Source organism: Biomphalaria glabrata, chromosome 16 (assembly GCF_947242115.1).
Source record: "Biomphalaria glabrata chromosome 16, xgBioGlab47.1, whole genome shotgun sequence".
Taxonomy (NCBI): Eukaryota; Metazoa; Mollusca; class Gastropoda; family Planorbidae; genus Biomphalaria; species Biomphalaria glabrata.
Window position 1 is genome coordinate 12,028,896 of NC_074726.1, and position 16,244 is coordinate 12,045,139.

General features: G+C 38.2%; 2 protein-coding genes across 7 annotated transcripts in view; one reads left to right on the forward strand and one right to left on the reverse strand.

Moving 5' to 3' along the window:
* Nucleotides 1-6,790, reverse strand: part of LOC106061385 (uncharacterized) — a 32,869-nt gene extending 26,079 nt beyond the window's left edge. Inside the window, exons 1-4 of one of the 6 annotated variants that reach the window (XM_056014797.1) lie at nucleotides 6,690-6,728; nucleotides 4,455-4,517; nucleotides 1,652-1,738; nucleotides 890-1,018 (exon numbers count right to left, since the gene is read on the reverse strand). In XM_056014797.1, coding sequence (XP_055870772.1) covers nucleotides 890-1,018; nucleotides 1,652-1,736 — 214 coding nt within the window. In that variant the 5' untranslated portion in view covers nucleotides 1,737-1,738; nucleotides 4,455-4,517; nucleotides 6,690-6,728. Of the gene's footprint in view, nucleotides 1-889; nucleotides 1,019-1,651; nucleotides 1,739-3,961; nucleotides 3,986-4,454; nucleotides 4,518-5,882; nucleotides 5,960-6,689 lie in introns of those variants that run through there. The other 5 variants (XM_056014802.1, XM_056014799.1, XM_056014798.1 and 2 more) reach the window with 5 other exon arrangements.
* Nucleotides 6,791-8,383: 1,593 nt separating this feature from the next.
* LOC106061384 (cell death abnormality protein 1-like) overlaps nucleotides 8,384-16,244 on the forward strand; it is a 34,727-nt gene continuing 26,866 nt past the window's right edge. The window contains exons 1-3 of the mRNA XM_056014334.1: nucleotides 8,384-8,446; nucleotides 12,675-12,763; nucleotides 15,380-15,508. Coding sequence (XP_055870309.1) covers nucleotides 12,676-12,763; nucleotides 15,380-15,508 — 217 coding nt within the window. The 5' untranslated portion in view covers nucleotides 8,384-8,446; nucleotide 12,675. The remainder of the gene's footprint in view (nucleotides 8,447-12,674; nucleotides 12,764-15,379; nucleotides 15,509-16,244) is intronic.

Consider the following 16,244-nt stretch of genomic DNA (forward strand, 5'->3'; position numbering starts at 1 on the left):
AAACTCAAAACCCCTAGTAAGGGGTTTTAAACACAAAACCCCTGGTAGGGGTTTTTAAACTCGAACCCCCATTGGTTGTGCTGGGGCAATTGATGCTTTAGTATTAAAATCTCACCTAAAATAAACAAAATCAAAGCAAAAAATCATTCACTAAATTCCGATCCCCCCCCCCTAAGGGGGGGATTTCATTTCGGGGGGGGGGTTTTGAACCCCAACCCCCCCCCCCCCCCCTGGCTGCACCCATGAAAAGTGGTGTATTTTTATGATCAAAATGCTTGCATAAATGATTTTTAAAAATTAGATTTTTAGTTTTTGGAAAAGAAAAAAGTAGCCATTGCATCAGAACTTAGAATAGAATAAAATATTATGATGTAGGATTTTCACTATCCATTCTAGTTTACGAGATCTAAACGGGACAAACGGACAGACATTTCACACAAAACTAATGGCGTCTTTTCCCCTTTAGGGGGCCGCTAATAAAAACATTTGCTATTCTAATAGTTAAAATCTATGTCAAGATGCCCCATTTAGCTAAATCTTGAAAACTGTATTGTTTTAGGGCAGAGTAAAAATGCTCCAATTTTTTTTTTAAATCTACAAACAATCTCTCTATAAGTTGTGTATAAGTTGGCTGAGTCGGATTGTAAAGGAGGTATTGTCTTTTATAAAATCTATTTGTAATTTTTTTTTCATGTATTTTAAATCATATGTGTTTCTGAAATTAGTATTACTAACTAACTTACTTTGTCAATTGAGAATAATTAATTATCATTTATTATAAATCGTATGGTTCTATGTTAGGCTAAATATAATAGTATACAAAGACATCTTTCTGTGTGAGTGTGTGTGTATGAATGTGTGTATGAATGTGTGTGCTGTTTTTACTTACGGTACTGGCAGTGATATCCGAAATATCCACGTTTGCAACCGTTGTCGTCACAGTATCCTAACAAGTTGCAGGTCGCTTTGCAGTTGCATGTGTATCTACACATGGGGTCAAAATAATTTTCAGGACAAGCTGTCGTGTGAACCAGTGACCAGAGTTAATGTCCAGCATTATACGATGAACTATATGGACAATATAGACTATCTAAACTAGGGGTACACCGGATAGCCCTTTTTCATATTCGTCCGGAGCCGGATACCTACATGTCTTGTAAAAGCTTGTGTTGCTGAACATTTTGCAAAACTGTTAAATAACATATATCTAGTATTTGAACATCAAAAAATAGCACTCTCGTCTCATAACTATTAGTATGCTATTCAATTTTTTAAACACATAATCTAAAAAGATCTAGGTAATGAATGTATTTAAATGTAGGCCTACATAAGATAACTAAAATCTATTATTTCGATCTAGGATTTCGATACATTATCTTACTGGAAACAAACAGGAAATTGCTTTATTTCATGAACTTTCGTGAGTATATAGTTCTGTGATTAATACCTAACTATCTCTTTATATAGGTCCTTCGAGTTGATCAATCGCAAATAAGAATTTGTTTCTGTTTTCCATTCTAGATATAATATGTATAGGTCTGTGCATGAGACATTTTAAGAAATAAATGAGAAATTATCGGTTGTTATCTGCTTCAGGAATTGTTTTAAAAAAAACTTTTTTATGTTGCTTGTTAATTGTTTATATACGTACGGTGACTATCATGAAACACAAAAGCAACCAGAATCATAGTCCAGTAATCTAGATGGAGATGTTGAATTAGAAGAGATCGTTTCATTTCTGGTGAGATAGATAAGACAAAAGCATAGAAAATCAAACAACAGGTTTTGCTTGGAGTAACGAACAAAATTCAATGAAAACATAAATAATATTAAATTGTATATAGGTCAAGCCCAGTAAATGCGAATGAAATATTGACTAATGTAGGTCGACTAAACCTTAGGAGAGAAAGGTCAATACTGACTTGCTTTGAGCGGTACAAAAGGCTGGATTAATGCCTCCCAGCTAGAAAACTAGTGGATGGTTGGAGATGCAGAAGACGTATCCAGATGCAGTCTTTTATGCATCATGCCACTAGACTATTTGATAAAGCTGGCCTCTCCACCAACCGACAAAACATTCAACGCTTTCATCACCTTCCCCCTTGGTGTCGCCCAACGACCCCAGACATACGCTTGAATCTAGTAGACCCTAATGCCACTAAGCTAAGTCTTTAATCTAAAGACCTTCAAATTATAAAACACGAGAGACCATTAATGCATTCAAACCCAGTGCCATTTTTGCATATACTGATGGATCAGCATCGATAGATTCTGGAAGAACAGGCTATGGAGCCTACCTTGAGTTTCTTGAGGCTCTGACTCAGTCAAAATCTTTGGACCATGTGGTAGTGTTTGCAGTTTTGATACAGAGGCCATGGCAATCTGTGAAGCCTTCAAAGTCATTGACTCTCAACTCGGCGAGGGACATTTGAGGGCAACACAGATTGTTGTGGCCACTGACTCAAAACCTGTACTACAGGCTTTGCAAAGCCCTGGACCATGGCCCCAAAAAATCGACACTGTCATCATGGCCTCATACAACATAAAGCAACACTATGGCACTCCTTTAATAATGCAGTGGGTACCGAGTAACATAGGTGTGACAACACTATCGCAGATTCCTTGGCCGACCACCTTTCGAACAGGCTGCGAGTCTTCATCATGCTCTGGCTATAATTCAAAAACCGGAAGTTGAAAAGTTGTTTGAGTGCTGGGGCAAGTCCCAAAAAGCCCGTGGATTCTGGGTGCGCATGAGGCTCCCTGACCGCACTTCCCCGTGGTAGAGGCTGTCCAGGCCTGAGCAAGCTATTATAGCACATTGCAGGACAGGCCACTGTCCTGTTGGCTCATATTTCTCACGGCTATGGCCAAATTTCGATTCACGGTGTCCCCGCTGTGGTGATGAAGAGGAAACCGTGCCTCATATTCTGTTTGACTGCCTCCAGACTTGCTTCGTCTCGACAGGTCTGGGAAACCAAAAATTCTCGACCTGTATGGTGACATGTATGCACTACGCAAAACAGAAGGGTTGCAAGAGAGGATTTGAGCCTCTGAAGCCCTCACTCAAATGGAGTTTGATGATGGATGATGAATGAAAGAATAAATTAATATTAAATTATAAAAAACCTCATCTTATTATCTTCAATTATAAATTACAGAAGATTAATACGTCCTTCGTGTAATTTAGTCATGAATGTTAATTATAGACAAACTCTGCTTAAATAATATTTTTTCTGGCTGATTCAGGCAACCCATTCCATGCTCTAATGGCACTAAGACAGAAGGAGCATTTATACGTATACGTCCTAGCGTATTGTTTTAACTCTGCTCCCGCGCCGATGAATAAATTGCGCAACAGCGCACTGTTTAACGCGAGTGATAGATGACATGTTGATAGGAGGAAGGACTGTTTAGATCCGACTTATCAGCAAGAGATTGGGATGTGAGCTGTCTGGGACTAAAAGACGTCCTTCGTGCTACCAGAGAACTAGATTAAGGATTTGGAGCGACTCTGGGAAGTGTGTCGATGGTCGGTATTAAGGTATGTGTAGGGCAGGACTAAAGACTAGACTCCACGTGTATTGATGGCTAAGTCACTGTCTGTGTTCATAAACACATCATCTATTATTCGTTCCCAGCTGAGTGTCCCGTTTGCAACTGTTCTAGTTTCTATCTTATTTCTTGACTTAAGGCTCTCAAACAGATCACGCATACCCTACTATTGATTTAATTAATTAAGGTTAAATAACATTTTAGTTTTATGGTGTGTTCTTTTTTTTTTTATTAATAAAACTTTCTTATAACAAAACCGAATTCTTTCTTTGATTTGTTTTTTTTTTCGTCAACGTTGAAATTTCATTATAATGTTTATTTATAGTTCAGCACCAACAAACGTACTGTGATTAGAGAATGATGCGCACCTATTACATGCTGGAGACCGAGCTCACGAAGGGGTTCCTACCTGTTCCTAAAATGTATTTCCACTAAACATAAGACGACCTTGTGGAAAACCGTGGCGTATGAGACGGCACAAATCCTGGTCCCTCGGCAGTGGCGTCACTAGGGCGGGTGTCACCCGGTGAGGTCAGCTAATGGTGTCACCCCCCCCCCCTTTTCAGTGCCCCTTAAAGAATTATTCGTTAGTTTATTGTGTTGGTGAAACATAATAAATTAAGCTAATTCCATACAGTCATTGATTGTTAGACAACTGTAAAATGAATATCCGTTTTATTTTGAAAGTTATCTGCTTATGACAATTTATCAATGGTTTTTGTATTAAAATGTAATATTTTAAACATTTGAAACATTCTAATATCAACACGTGCTCTATATTAGGCCTTAAAAAGGTTACAACGAAAAACATTTTTCTTTCTTCTCTTATGTTTGCAACGACGCTTCCATCTACTTAAACTTTCTTAAAACACATTAAAAGGTACGAAACCAAAAATACCTACCAACAATGGGGAGGGGGTGGTGGCGAAGCAATGTTTATTTTCATTGTAGTTATAAATCCATGTCTGTATATTAGTAAAATAACATTTTTACCAATGTTTTAAAATTTGAAATATCTTAAGTAAGAGACATTGTCTTATCTTCTTATATGACTTTGTCAAATGTATATAGTTTTTTTTTGTTTGTTTGCAAGTGGCGTACTCAAAAATTGTGTCAAAACTTTTTGAAGAAAACATTTCATAACGTCTCGGTTAGTGTGATTTAAATGGATTTTTTAGTCCATGGACTGTCGAATTTCTACCGACCGTTGCATTTCATTTTACTGACCACTTTTGTGTAAAAAAAAAAGGTACGTTGAACTTAAAAACGCGACAGGTTCATAGAATGTGCCTCGCATAATACTATTGACCAGGGCTGCCTCTAAGTTATTAAACTTAATATGACCTTCGACTTTTTTTTCTACTGGGATGAATAGTGCGTTCTAATTAAATTGTTGGCATCTTTGAATCCGAGTATGTCAGAAGAGTGCTGATAGAATGCACTTTTCTCCAATCGTTATAATTATTAAGAAAGTTTACAGAACGTTGAAAAAGTTACACCGTCAAAGGCTTTTGTAGTAATGTCTGTTATTGAATGTATTACAATTTGTATTTAGAACTTAATACTGTGCTTAAAAAAAAGGCCGATATGAATATACATCAAACATCTTTTATTCCAAAGACAAGAAGTTGTATGTAATTAGAAATGAGACTTAACATAATAAATGCCCTTTACATACAGAGCATCAATAGCTGGCATTTTTTTTTCACTTTGTTTGTCTTGACTTTTGAGTGGGTTATACCCGGTTAGTCAGCATGCTAAGATCTTATATTCCTTGACTACGTCACGTTGACCTCAATTCTGTCTAGCTGTGCGGGTATATCCTGGAGAAATGAGCAGCTCCCACTCCCTATTTATTGGTTTAGTCTATCACATTCGAGTTTATTGATAGAAAGGTGACCACAAGTGAAATAAGATGGACGTAGGTTTAATGTCAGCATATTGAGACACTCTAGATAGATGTAGCATTTTACAGAGTTTGTTTACTTGGTAGTAAATCTAAATAAGGGAATGGGCTTCAAGCCACACCTCTACACGGGTAACCGGTGAATGAGTTTTCCTTTTTTGGTGAAAAATTTTAATTGAAGGTGCCGAGTTTAATTACTTGGAGACAAATCTTAATTAGGAAGCTGAAGTAAAAAGCACACAGCTAAACGAGTAACCTTTTGCTACACAGAGCACAAACCGAGAGATTTCATAGCCCAGTAAGCCAGTAACTCATTATGTTGTATATAAATGTAAGATTTGTGTATATAAGCGTAAACGAAGAAACTGTCCAAGGCTATGTTTAAATATACATATAGGTGTGAATGCACTAGAATGGAACATACCCTAAAGTGTATCGAACAGCAACGAACTTTATGTTTTCTAATACTATTCCGCTCTGTAATCAGCTTCTGCTCGTAGACTGATAAGAAACAATGCTGATAGATACAAGATATTCGTAGGAATTATGTATTATATACAGATAAATGTAAATACAGACCTTATTGGTTCTGTAAGGTTGTTAGAGCTGTAAAGAGGTAATGGGTATAAGCACTTCACTACGCGTGGCTCAAATATACAACCTCTGACGACGTGCTCACTTTTTCAATGTAAAAACTACGTTTTCTTTTTTTTTTTTAGAAGAATGTATTTGATGTGTCTCTGCAGCATGCAAAAATAAATAAACTCACTAATTAAATACTTAATTGTGATAGAGCAATTAATTTTTTTTTATTATGTGGGCCTACACACATAAAAATGTTATTAAAATAAATCCTTTTTTTAAGGGGGGGGGAGACAGTGGCGTAGCCAGGGTGGTGGGATGAGGGGGAGAATCTGAAAATGAACCCCCGGGCCCCCGCTTGAGAGGGGGCCCCAATTTGTGTTTTTTTTTTTACATTAGAAATTAAATATTATGCAAAAAGCAGGGGCACCCAAAGGGGTCAACCCCCCTCCCCCGGCCCCCAAATTCCTAGCTCAGCCCCTGGGGCGAGGGGTAGACACACAGCGTTCCGAAAATTCTAAAAGGGGTCCGCATAAGTCAAAGGTTTGAGAAACACTCATCTAGATAATGCACAGGCTTTGATCTCATTTCTATGAGATAATAATTAGTCGCCTTCTGACTGTAAGACTGTAAGAGTCCATAGACTTACCTTGTACCTCAAATATACAGTGTTTAACTGTTCACTATTAGATCTAAATCTAAAACCTATAGTGTATAAAGTAGATATTTTAAAACTAAAAGAAAATAAAGCTTGATCTAGATTCTAAATCTAGATATAGATTTATTGATTTAAATCTTATTCTATTGATGTATTATTGTATATTAGTTATTACATTACTAATAGTTTACTAGATGAGTAGATCTAGATAGATCTATATGAATCAAGTAGATCTATAAGATTATAAGATGCAAATTCTAAAGCTAAAAAAAATTAAAATCAAGTCTAGATGAAGATAATTGAGTTCATTAAACGAAAATGATCTATTCGGAAAATTAGCATCTAGTCTAGATCTAGATCGTGTTCTAAATCAACAAATAATGCAGACATCTTGTGGTTGTCAAAGGAGATCAAGCTTCCCAAGCTCTTCACTGTTCAAATAGAAGGCTACACCTAAATAAACGGAAAATACCGCAGAAACAATGTGGTGTAATGTGATCACTTGACTTTACCAGTCCCGCAGTCTCTTCTCATGTTGGGGCACCACACGTGATCTGCTGACTACTTCTTTCCATTCTTCTCTGTCTTTGACAGGATTAGTCTGTTTCATTGACAGGCCTGTCCATCGCTTCGTTCTCCTACAGCCCTGAAACGAGTATGGTTCATCTGGTAGAGACCGTTTTTTATGTACCTGTAGGGCCCTAGTTTAGAGAGACATTACCGTCCGCGTACAACGCATAACGCAGGTCAATGTGGTCTTTGTATGTTAGTAGAGAAACAAAACATTTTTCTTTTTCTTCCATAACTGAGGTCTTTACATGTTTACTTCCATAACTGAGGTCTTTACATGTTTACTTCCATAACTGAGGTCTTGACATGTTTACTTCCATAACTGAGGTCTTTACATGTTTACTTCCATAACTGAGGTCTTGACATGTTTACTTCCATAACTGAGGTCTTTACATGTTTACTTCCATAACTGAGACCAACTATCTGCGCACCAAAACAAAAATTGCCTTTCGTATACGGTCTTCCCTCCTACGGGATATGTGCCCTTCGAAGTCTATCTGTTGAACACTAAGCAGTCCCTCTACGATGTCCGTACCGGCCTTGGCAAGAACATGTCGATTTGAAGTGCAGTCTAGCCATCGACTGAATAAAAGAAATATCTGTCATCGTATTATCTTATCTCAGAAAGACCTATAGATAAAGAAACATTCCTTGTTCCATATGTTAGGAAACATTTTTACAAATGCTCATTCTTCCCTAATGCTATTAGAGCATAGAATGGGTAGTCTGAGCCTGAGCCAGCCAGAAAAACCAAGGACTTGGCAGAATTTAAGTCATTGGTTAACATGTATGACTAGATGCATGACGTATAGGACGTAGTCATCATCTTTTTTTTTTTTTTATTTTCATCTTAATGATCTTATCTTGGTAATCTTTTCCTTGCTTCACAAAAAGCAACTTCGGCGTGACACAATCGGGCATTTCCTATTTTTATAGCACATCTGTTTGTGCAGACGAGGCGTTCATTTGTGGAAGAGATTCATTCTGCTAGCGTCCTGTCTCAGCGACACACTTGTGCCATGTTTTGGCTTTTATTTCATGTGTTGTGTCTAGCTGTCTAGAATGTCTAAAATGGTCACAAATAAACAGTGCCTCATACAAATAAACAGATAACGACAGAATCTAGACAAGATCTAGTACTTCACGTTACATAGGTTATTCAACAGTGTAAGGTAAAGGTATGTACTTCATAATTGTAATGTTATTTTAATTTGTTATGTTACATGTATTGTAGATCTATTTTTGGTCTCAAATGTCAATGTGTATCCCGTGGCCCTTTGAGACCTAAGGAAAATCCGCTGCCGATGACAGACGTAAACGACCAAAAGAAAATCTAAATCGACCACCCGCGGACATATCATATATCAATATGCCTCAGCTAGATGTGGCAAAATATGTAGGTCACAGCTGGGGCTGCATAGCCACTGGAAATGATGTATTTCTCATTGATATTCGGACTCGAAGCAAAGCCTTATTATTGTAGATCTAGATTAGTAGATGTACCTATATATATATAGAGAGAGATTCAGGGTCTTTAGTTCATATATCTAATTAGGTAGCAACCACTAGTATTTATGCTTATATTCATTTAATACATTATACCCATTACCTTTGATATATCATAACTTTCTTGCTCAGATGTTCTAGGACTTAAGTTCACCCAGGCCGTTCGACTATAGCTTTTACACTCATCATATTCATTAGCTTTGACATATCATATGCTTCATACCTTGCTGAGAGTTAAAACTTGGGTCTTTCCACGCTGTTCGGCGCAGAAAGCGGCAAACTCTCTCTCTCCACACAGATTGGTGATAGGCCAAAGCCTCGTTTCAGCTGAGGCTTTCGAATTTTAGTTAGACAAGGACGGTCTTGGTCTCTCTTTTCACTAAACTTTTCGGCTTCAGTGTTACGTCTGACTTTGGTCAAGGAGTTGTCGGCTAGTGCGCAAGTGTCCGCTGTTAAGCCACATTAAGTCTCTTTTCAGAACACTTCTGGAAGACTTCCACCAAGGCCGGCTATAGAGAATTGGACCCAAATGACCCCAAATGAAATAGAACCTTGTTGATGTCCAATGGCTGAGCCGAAGGCTCTTCGAGCCCTAAGTTTGAAAAAAAAAAAAAACTCTTTGGACGCCAAACAGTAAAAAAAAAAAAACTGTGAGAACACAGTTCTGTTTGAGAGAGACCCGACTCAACGCCTATGTAAAGCATTGCTATTTCCGATGCCTTTGGCCCCCGACGTATGCTTGGCTGCACATGCCCGAAGGCCGAGGACACCGGGAGCCTCCGCCATTTTCCTTCGTTATACCAAGCTAACCGTGGGGGACTCGCCATTTTGTGTAACGGTCCCTTGAGGAACAGCGCATGGATGTGTGATAGGTTTGTGGGGACTTTTTTACAACCCCGCCCATGCAAGAGGTGAACTCTCGTCTACCCGTGGGCATCCCCACGGGAGTTATGTTTCTCCATTCATTTAGCCTAGCTAACCCCTCAAGTAGCCGTTTCCACCCAGGTGCCACGATGAGGCAGAACAGAGTACCCAGGAAATTAAATAGAAAAAAAAAAAGCGAAAAAAAAAAACGTATGCAATTTATTAAACACCTTTTTACTTCAACAATAACATTGGGTAAATGTTTCGCTATTTAATCTTTTCGTTTTTTAGAAGGCTCCTGTATAAGGCTCCCACCAATAGGAGATCCTAGGCGGCTGCCTAGTTTACCTATTCCTAAGTCCGGCCCTGCTTTGTTGACGTAGCTGACCGTTGTGACAATGATTGTATTAAGGCTAATTGATTGGTTTGCTCAGATAGGCCGTAGTTTTCAAAACTATCAAACCAATGGCATAAAAGTATTCTTCCTATTCAACAAATCCATTATATCCATTCATATGTTATATCCATATATATATATATATATATATATATATATATATATATATATATATATATATATATATATTATATATATATATATAATAATAATAATAATAATAATAATTTTATTTATAAAGCGCTGTTAACAAACAAAATGTACGCTCAAGGCGCTGTAATAACATTACAAACACAGACACGAGAGCTAAAATGACAGTTAATCTAAAAAAGTTTTAAACAAGTAGGTCTTAATGTTCTTCTTAAAAGTGGTGTAGCATGTTGTCTGTCTGAGATCAATGGGGAGTGAGTTCCAAACCTTTGGTCCATGAACTGAAAAAGCACGCAGACCGTAGCTTTTGAGGGAGAAACGTGGCACCACTAAAAGCGTTGAGTCCATTGAGCGCAGGGCGCTCTGGGGGACATATGGAGTAATCAGTTCTCTAAGGTACAAGGGCATCTCATTGTTATATATACACTGATGACAAAGTGTGGCGACCTTGTAATCGATTCTCGCTTTCACGGGAAGCCAATGGAGCGTGCGCAAGAGCGCAGTAGCAGAATCTTGTCTAGTTTTTTTAAGGACTATTCGAGCGGCGTTGTTCTGTATACGTTGCAGCTTGGCTATTTTGTCATCAGGTATACCTGCTAGCACGGCGTTGCAGTAGTCAAGGCGGGAGAGTATGAATGCCACAGCTAGCGTTTTTGTTGACTCTGTTGTTAAATATGGTCGGATCTGGCCTAATCTGCGCAGCTGCAGATAAAGACCTTTGCAGAGCTGACATATGTGTGGGTCGAAAGATAGTGTTGAGTCGAAGAAAACTCCAAGATTCCGCACTACATGGACAAAAGGAACATGGCAGTTCGTGATAAAAAGAGAATCTGTGCTTTCAACTTTCGATACATTGTTCCTAGTGCCAATCTTAATTATTTCTGTCTTGTCTTCGTTCATCTTGAGTTTATTTTCAACCATCCAATGGCTCACCCTTGCAACGGTACTACTGATTTTCTCTGCCAGATGCGAGATGAATCGTATAACTGTGAGTCATCGGCAAAGAAATGGTATAAGATGCCGGTTGGCCGTATGACACCGCTGAGTGGATATGTGTACATAGTGAACAGTACTGGGCCTAGAACTGATCCTTGTGGTACTCCGTACTTCAAAAGTAAGCTTGTTGATTTCGTCCCGCTAACAACGAAACTTTGGGTGCGTTCCGTCAGGTAGGATCCAAGCCACTTTAGGACGACTCCTGCTAAACCAAAAGTTGCAGAGAATCTGGCCATCATAATTTCATGGTCTAGCGTATCAAAGGCTGCGGACAAGCCCAGCATGGAAAGAATTGATATGTGGCCTTTGTCGGAATTGTGAAGTAAGTCGTTTAGTACCCTGACCACTGCTGTCTCTGTGCTACGGCACTTCCTATATGCAGATTGAAATTCTTCCAAGAGACAGTACTGTTCAAGATGAGAAAGAATTTGCGCTAACACGATGCGCTCCAGAAGCTTTGACAGGAAGGGAAGATTTGATACCGGGCGATAGTTTTTTAGACATTCCGGGTCAAGACTGGATTTTTTTAATAAGGGCCTGACAAGTGTATGCTTAAATTGCTGTGGTACAATGCATGAAGTCAGTGAAGAGTTCACAATGTTAGTAATTGTAGGTACAAGCTCATCTAAACATTCAAGGAGCAAGGAAGTTGGAATAGGATCAAGGTCACATGACTTATTTGGCATCTTTAAAATAGTACTTTTGACATAATCTTCAGATACACGCTGAAACTTGCAAAAAGGAGTATTTTGAAAAATTGGAGAGTGGTCAAGCTGTGATGAGAGGGATGGCATGTTATTTATAATCTGCTCAAACTTCCCAATGAAGAATCTATTGAAGGAATCAGGAAGTTCAGATACTGGGATAGATGACGGCATATATATATGAGAAATAAAAAAGCAGTGTTTCTCAACTTTCTGCGAAGAAAAAAAACCCAGACATGTTGAGCCCTTTCTCTTAAAAGTTTGGGCTTCTGGGGGAGCGCTTTAAGGCCATTTAGTGGGGTTCGGCCCGAAGCCCCGACGCCAAAATCGTTTTTTTTTACATTCTTCACTGTAGAAACGCATTCTCCTGTCATCTACAGTTCATTATTTATCAGTGGGGTTTGGGGCAAGGCAAGGGGGGAGGTCGGCCGAGTGGGAGGGGGGGGGATCGCCCTTACCGCCCCCCCCCCTGGATCCGCCAGTGCTTCATATCCACTATGGTATAGGGTTCGGTATCCATTTAAAATCGAGTATTTAGTCAATAAAAGAAAGTTTCGACTAGAAATAGACAGTGAACCTTTTTTTTTTGGAAGGGGTGAGGGGAGTAGGGGGCTGTTGATAACGTTTCAGTGTGAGAACCGTTGAGATTAGCAGACAGAGACAGAACGATTTACATCATGTTAATTAATGTCATATTACTGACATTAGGGATCAGAGTTTTTCATGTTTTTTTTTTTGCACTTTGACTTTGCTAGCTTTTTACTTTTTTGTTTGTTTGTTAATTGCCAGGATGAATCAGGAACCCAACAGCCTGTTCTTGTATAGCACAATAATGGTAGTGGTTTTTCTTGTACAAGATTCGACTCAACAAGACCAAGGTACGTCAAAGTAAAAGTGTACAGTTTGTGAACCACTTTTAACAACGACCAATCGTTTGTATTAACAAAAGTGAATGCGCGTCTAGTATCTTTACATGTTGACAGTGTCTTGACTCAATAACAAGTTTAATATTTTAAAACCACATACAGACACTGGTTTATTTCAAATGTATTGAATGGTTTTCTATAGAAATGTATTTTAGAGGAATCCTTACAAAGACCGCATCATAAATGAGGAAATTCAAAAAGGGATCACAATGTCTATTGGGCACCACGATGACCTACTGAAGCCTACTGACCACAGTCATAAAACGCAAACTTAAACTGTAAACTTTCTCGATTTTGTGACCGCCTTTAAAGCTGAAAGGGCATCGCGATTTAAAAAGAAAAATAACAGATAAACCCAGCTCAAGTAAATCGAAATAAATCATAGAAAACAAAATATGTTAATGGGCTTCCCATGTCTGTTTGTGCTCGGACCAGCCCCTAACTACTGTCACAGACTATATCTTGATTCACCGTACGTGAGAGTGGTTCGGAACCAAGCGCATATGTCATGAATCCACTTCCCGTAGTTTTATATAGCTACTAGGATAAGTTCCTAAGACTTGTTATTAATGTTTTGTACTTTTTTTAATCGTTTTTCTTCTGACTATCTATGTGAATGTGCAGGGCCGGATTTAGACAAGGTCCTAAACTATTTGAGATAGGGCTCCACTTGTTATTCACAAATGCATGTTTTTCTAAGCTCTTTCTTCCAAATGATTTAAAATATCCCTGGAACCAATTTGTGTCCCCCTCCATTAGCAAGTATTTGAGGGCCCTAAACTATAGCATTTGTTGTCTGTAGGTAGATCCAACACAGTGAGCGTGGACGTAGTGTTTAATGTATCTAAAATATGTCTGCTAGGAAAGTTAACTATTTCATTTGTTTGCATTTGTTTGTGGCTGTCCCATTTGGGATTATACTGCCTTAATAACAACCAAAGCTGTTTTGACAAGTCAGAGACAATTTATGTCTCACGTTGAGTTTATAAGTACATGTATTAACGAACAATCAATATAGACAAAACATATTAACAACATTCACCACATTTTAATGTATTGAAAACATTATAGAACGCAACAAAAAGATAATTTAAAAAATATAAATGCAATGACGAAGTAAACATAGCGCAAACATCAAAGCACATTATTGTTGTGTGGATACATACCCAGACTATGATGTTATTGTTGTGTGGATACATACCCGGGCTATGAATGTTATTGTTGTGTGGATACATACACGGGCTATGAATGTCATTTTTGTTGTTACATACCCGGGCTATGAATGTTATTGTTGTGTGGATACATACCCAGACTATGATGTTATTGTTGTGTGGATACATACCCAGACTATGATGTTATTGTTGTGTGGATACATACCCGGACTATGAATGTTATTGTTGTGTGGATACATACCCGGGCTATCAATGTTATTGTTGTGTGGATACATACCCGGGCTATGAATGTTATTGTTGTGTAGATACATACCCGGACTATGATGTTATTGTTGTTGATACATACCCGGACTATGATGTTATTGTTGTAGATACCGGCACATACCCGGGCTTTGAATGTTATTGTTGTTGATACATACCCGGACAATAAATGTTATTGTTGTTGATACATACCCGGGCTATGAATGTTATTGTTTTTGATACATACCCGGACAATAAATGTTATTGTTGTAGATACATACCCGGACTATGAATGTTATTGTTGTAGATACATACCCGGACTATGATGTTATTGTTGTAGATACATACCCGGACTATGAATGTTATTGTTGTAGATACATACCCGGACTATGATGTTATTGTTGTTGATACATACCCGGGCTATGAATGTTATTGTTGTAGATACATACCCGGGCTATGAATGTTATTGTTGTAGATACATACCCGGGCTATGAATGTTATTGTTGTAGATACATACCCGGACTATGAATCTTATTGTTTTGCATGTTAAGAGGACCTGAAAGTTTGAAGTCTGACATTTCGTGAGTTATTCATCCTCAGACAGTGGATGACGTGTTTTTTTTTATATGGTTATAAAAATTATAATTTCTTGAATAGATGGAAGTTTTTCTGATCCATTTCATGTTAATTCTTATGCTAATCAAGAAGTTTTTAATTAAGAAGAACTTTTAGTAAGCGCGATTTCTTTAAAAAAAACAACTAAGAAATTAACAATGAATGATCAATACAAAAGAATCGTTTCTCCATCTCCCCCTACCGAAAAAAAAAACCTGGTTAAACGCATGTCTGTTTTCTAGGAAATTTGTTAGAGCCGCTTTCGAGATCAGTGTCCAGCGATATTGGTTTTTTTTTAACTGCAAGGTCATAAAAGGCATTTTATTTATTAATAAGCACAAAGTAAAATAAAGGTCAATTTGACAATAATGAAAGTTAGACCTTTTTTTATTAACTACAGAGATAACTAAAAGAATAGTAGAGTCCTAACTACAGTTAAAGGAGCACCGAGTGTAGATAAAGATCGAGATGTTATCGCTTTATGTTCCCATTTTGAGACACTTCTTAGACTGTCTCGTGATCTTAAGACGTCCGATTTCAGATTGTGAGACTGGCTGGTTTGGTCCAGGCTGCCGTTTTAAATGTCATTGCAAGACCGCTTGTAATGGCACAGGCAGTTGCGTTGATGAACTTTGCGAAATCGGATATTTTGGATATAGATGCCAGTATCGTAAGTAAAAATAAGCCAGCACTGTCAGTGTCATTGTGTTAGTTAGTACCTTGATTGTCAATGTATACATATATTCCATGTTGTATGTGCCTTTTTCTGGAGTGTCAATGTACGCATTATCTTAATGTTTTTCTACAAATATTTAAAGACCGCATTACAAACCAAGAGATTAGAGACAGGGTTACTGCAGCGATTAGACCCTTTGGATGACCTGCTAACTATCGTAACAAAACACAAGCTAAAAATCTATGGCCATGTTACAAGGTCCCGGGGTTCGCAAAGACCTTCCTTCAGGGAACAGTGCCAGGTAAAAGAAGAAGAGGCAGACAGAGAAAGCGATGGGAAAACAAAATAAAAGAATGCACGGACCTGCCAATGAAAGAGGATCTTTCTAAGGCAAGAGACAGAGAAGAAGGGAGAAAGATGATTGACAAATCTTGCATGGTGCCCCAACGGTCCAACAGACTAAAGGATAGGTCAAAGGTAAAATTTTGAGTTTCGACGTGCAAACATCTTCAATATTGATGTGCCAGTATCTTGGGCGTCAATGCATACATATCCGCTTTGTCAATGTGCCAGCATCTTAAATAGTTGATACCTAGGACTATAGGCTCTAATGTTAGTATACCTTATTACGTACTGTCGCGGTGGGGTAAGTTGTAAGGCTTGTAAGCTCAGACTCTTATGAAGACTGGAGTTTTGAACTTTGGAATTATGACGACGCCCACAAGTCCAA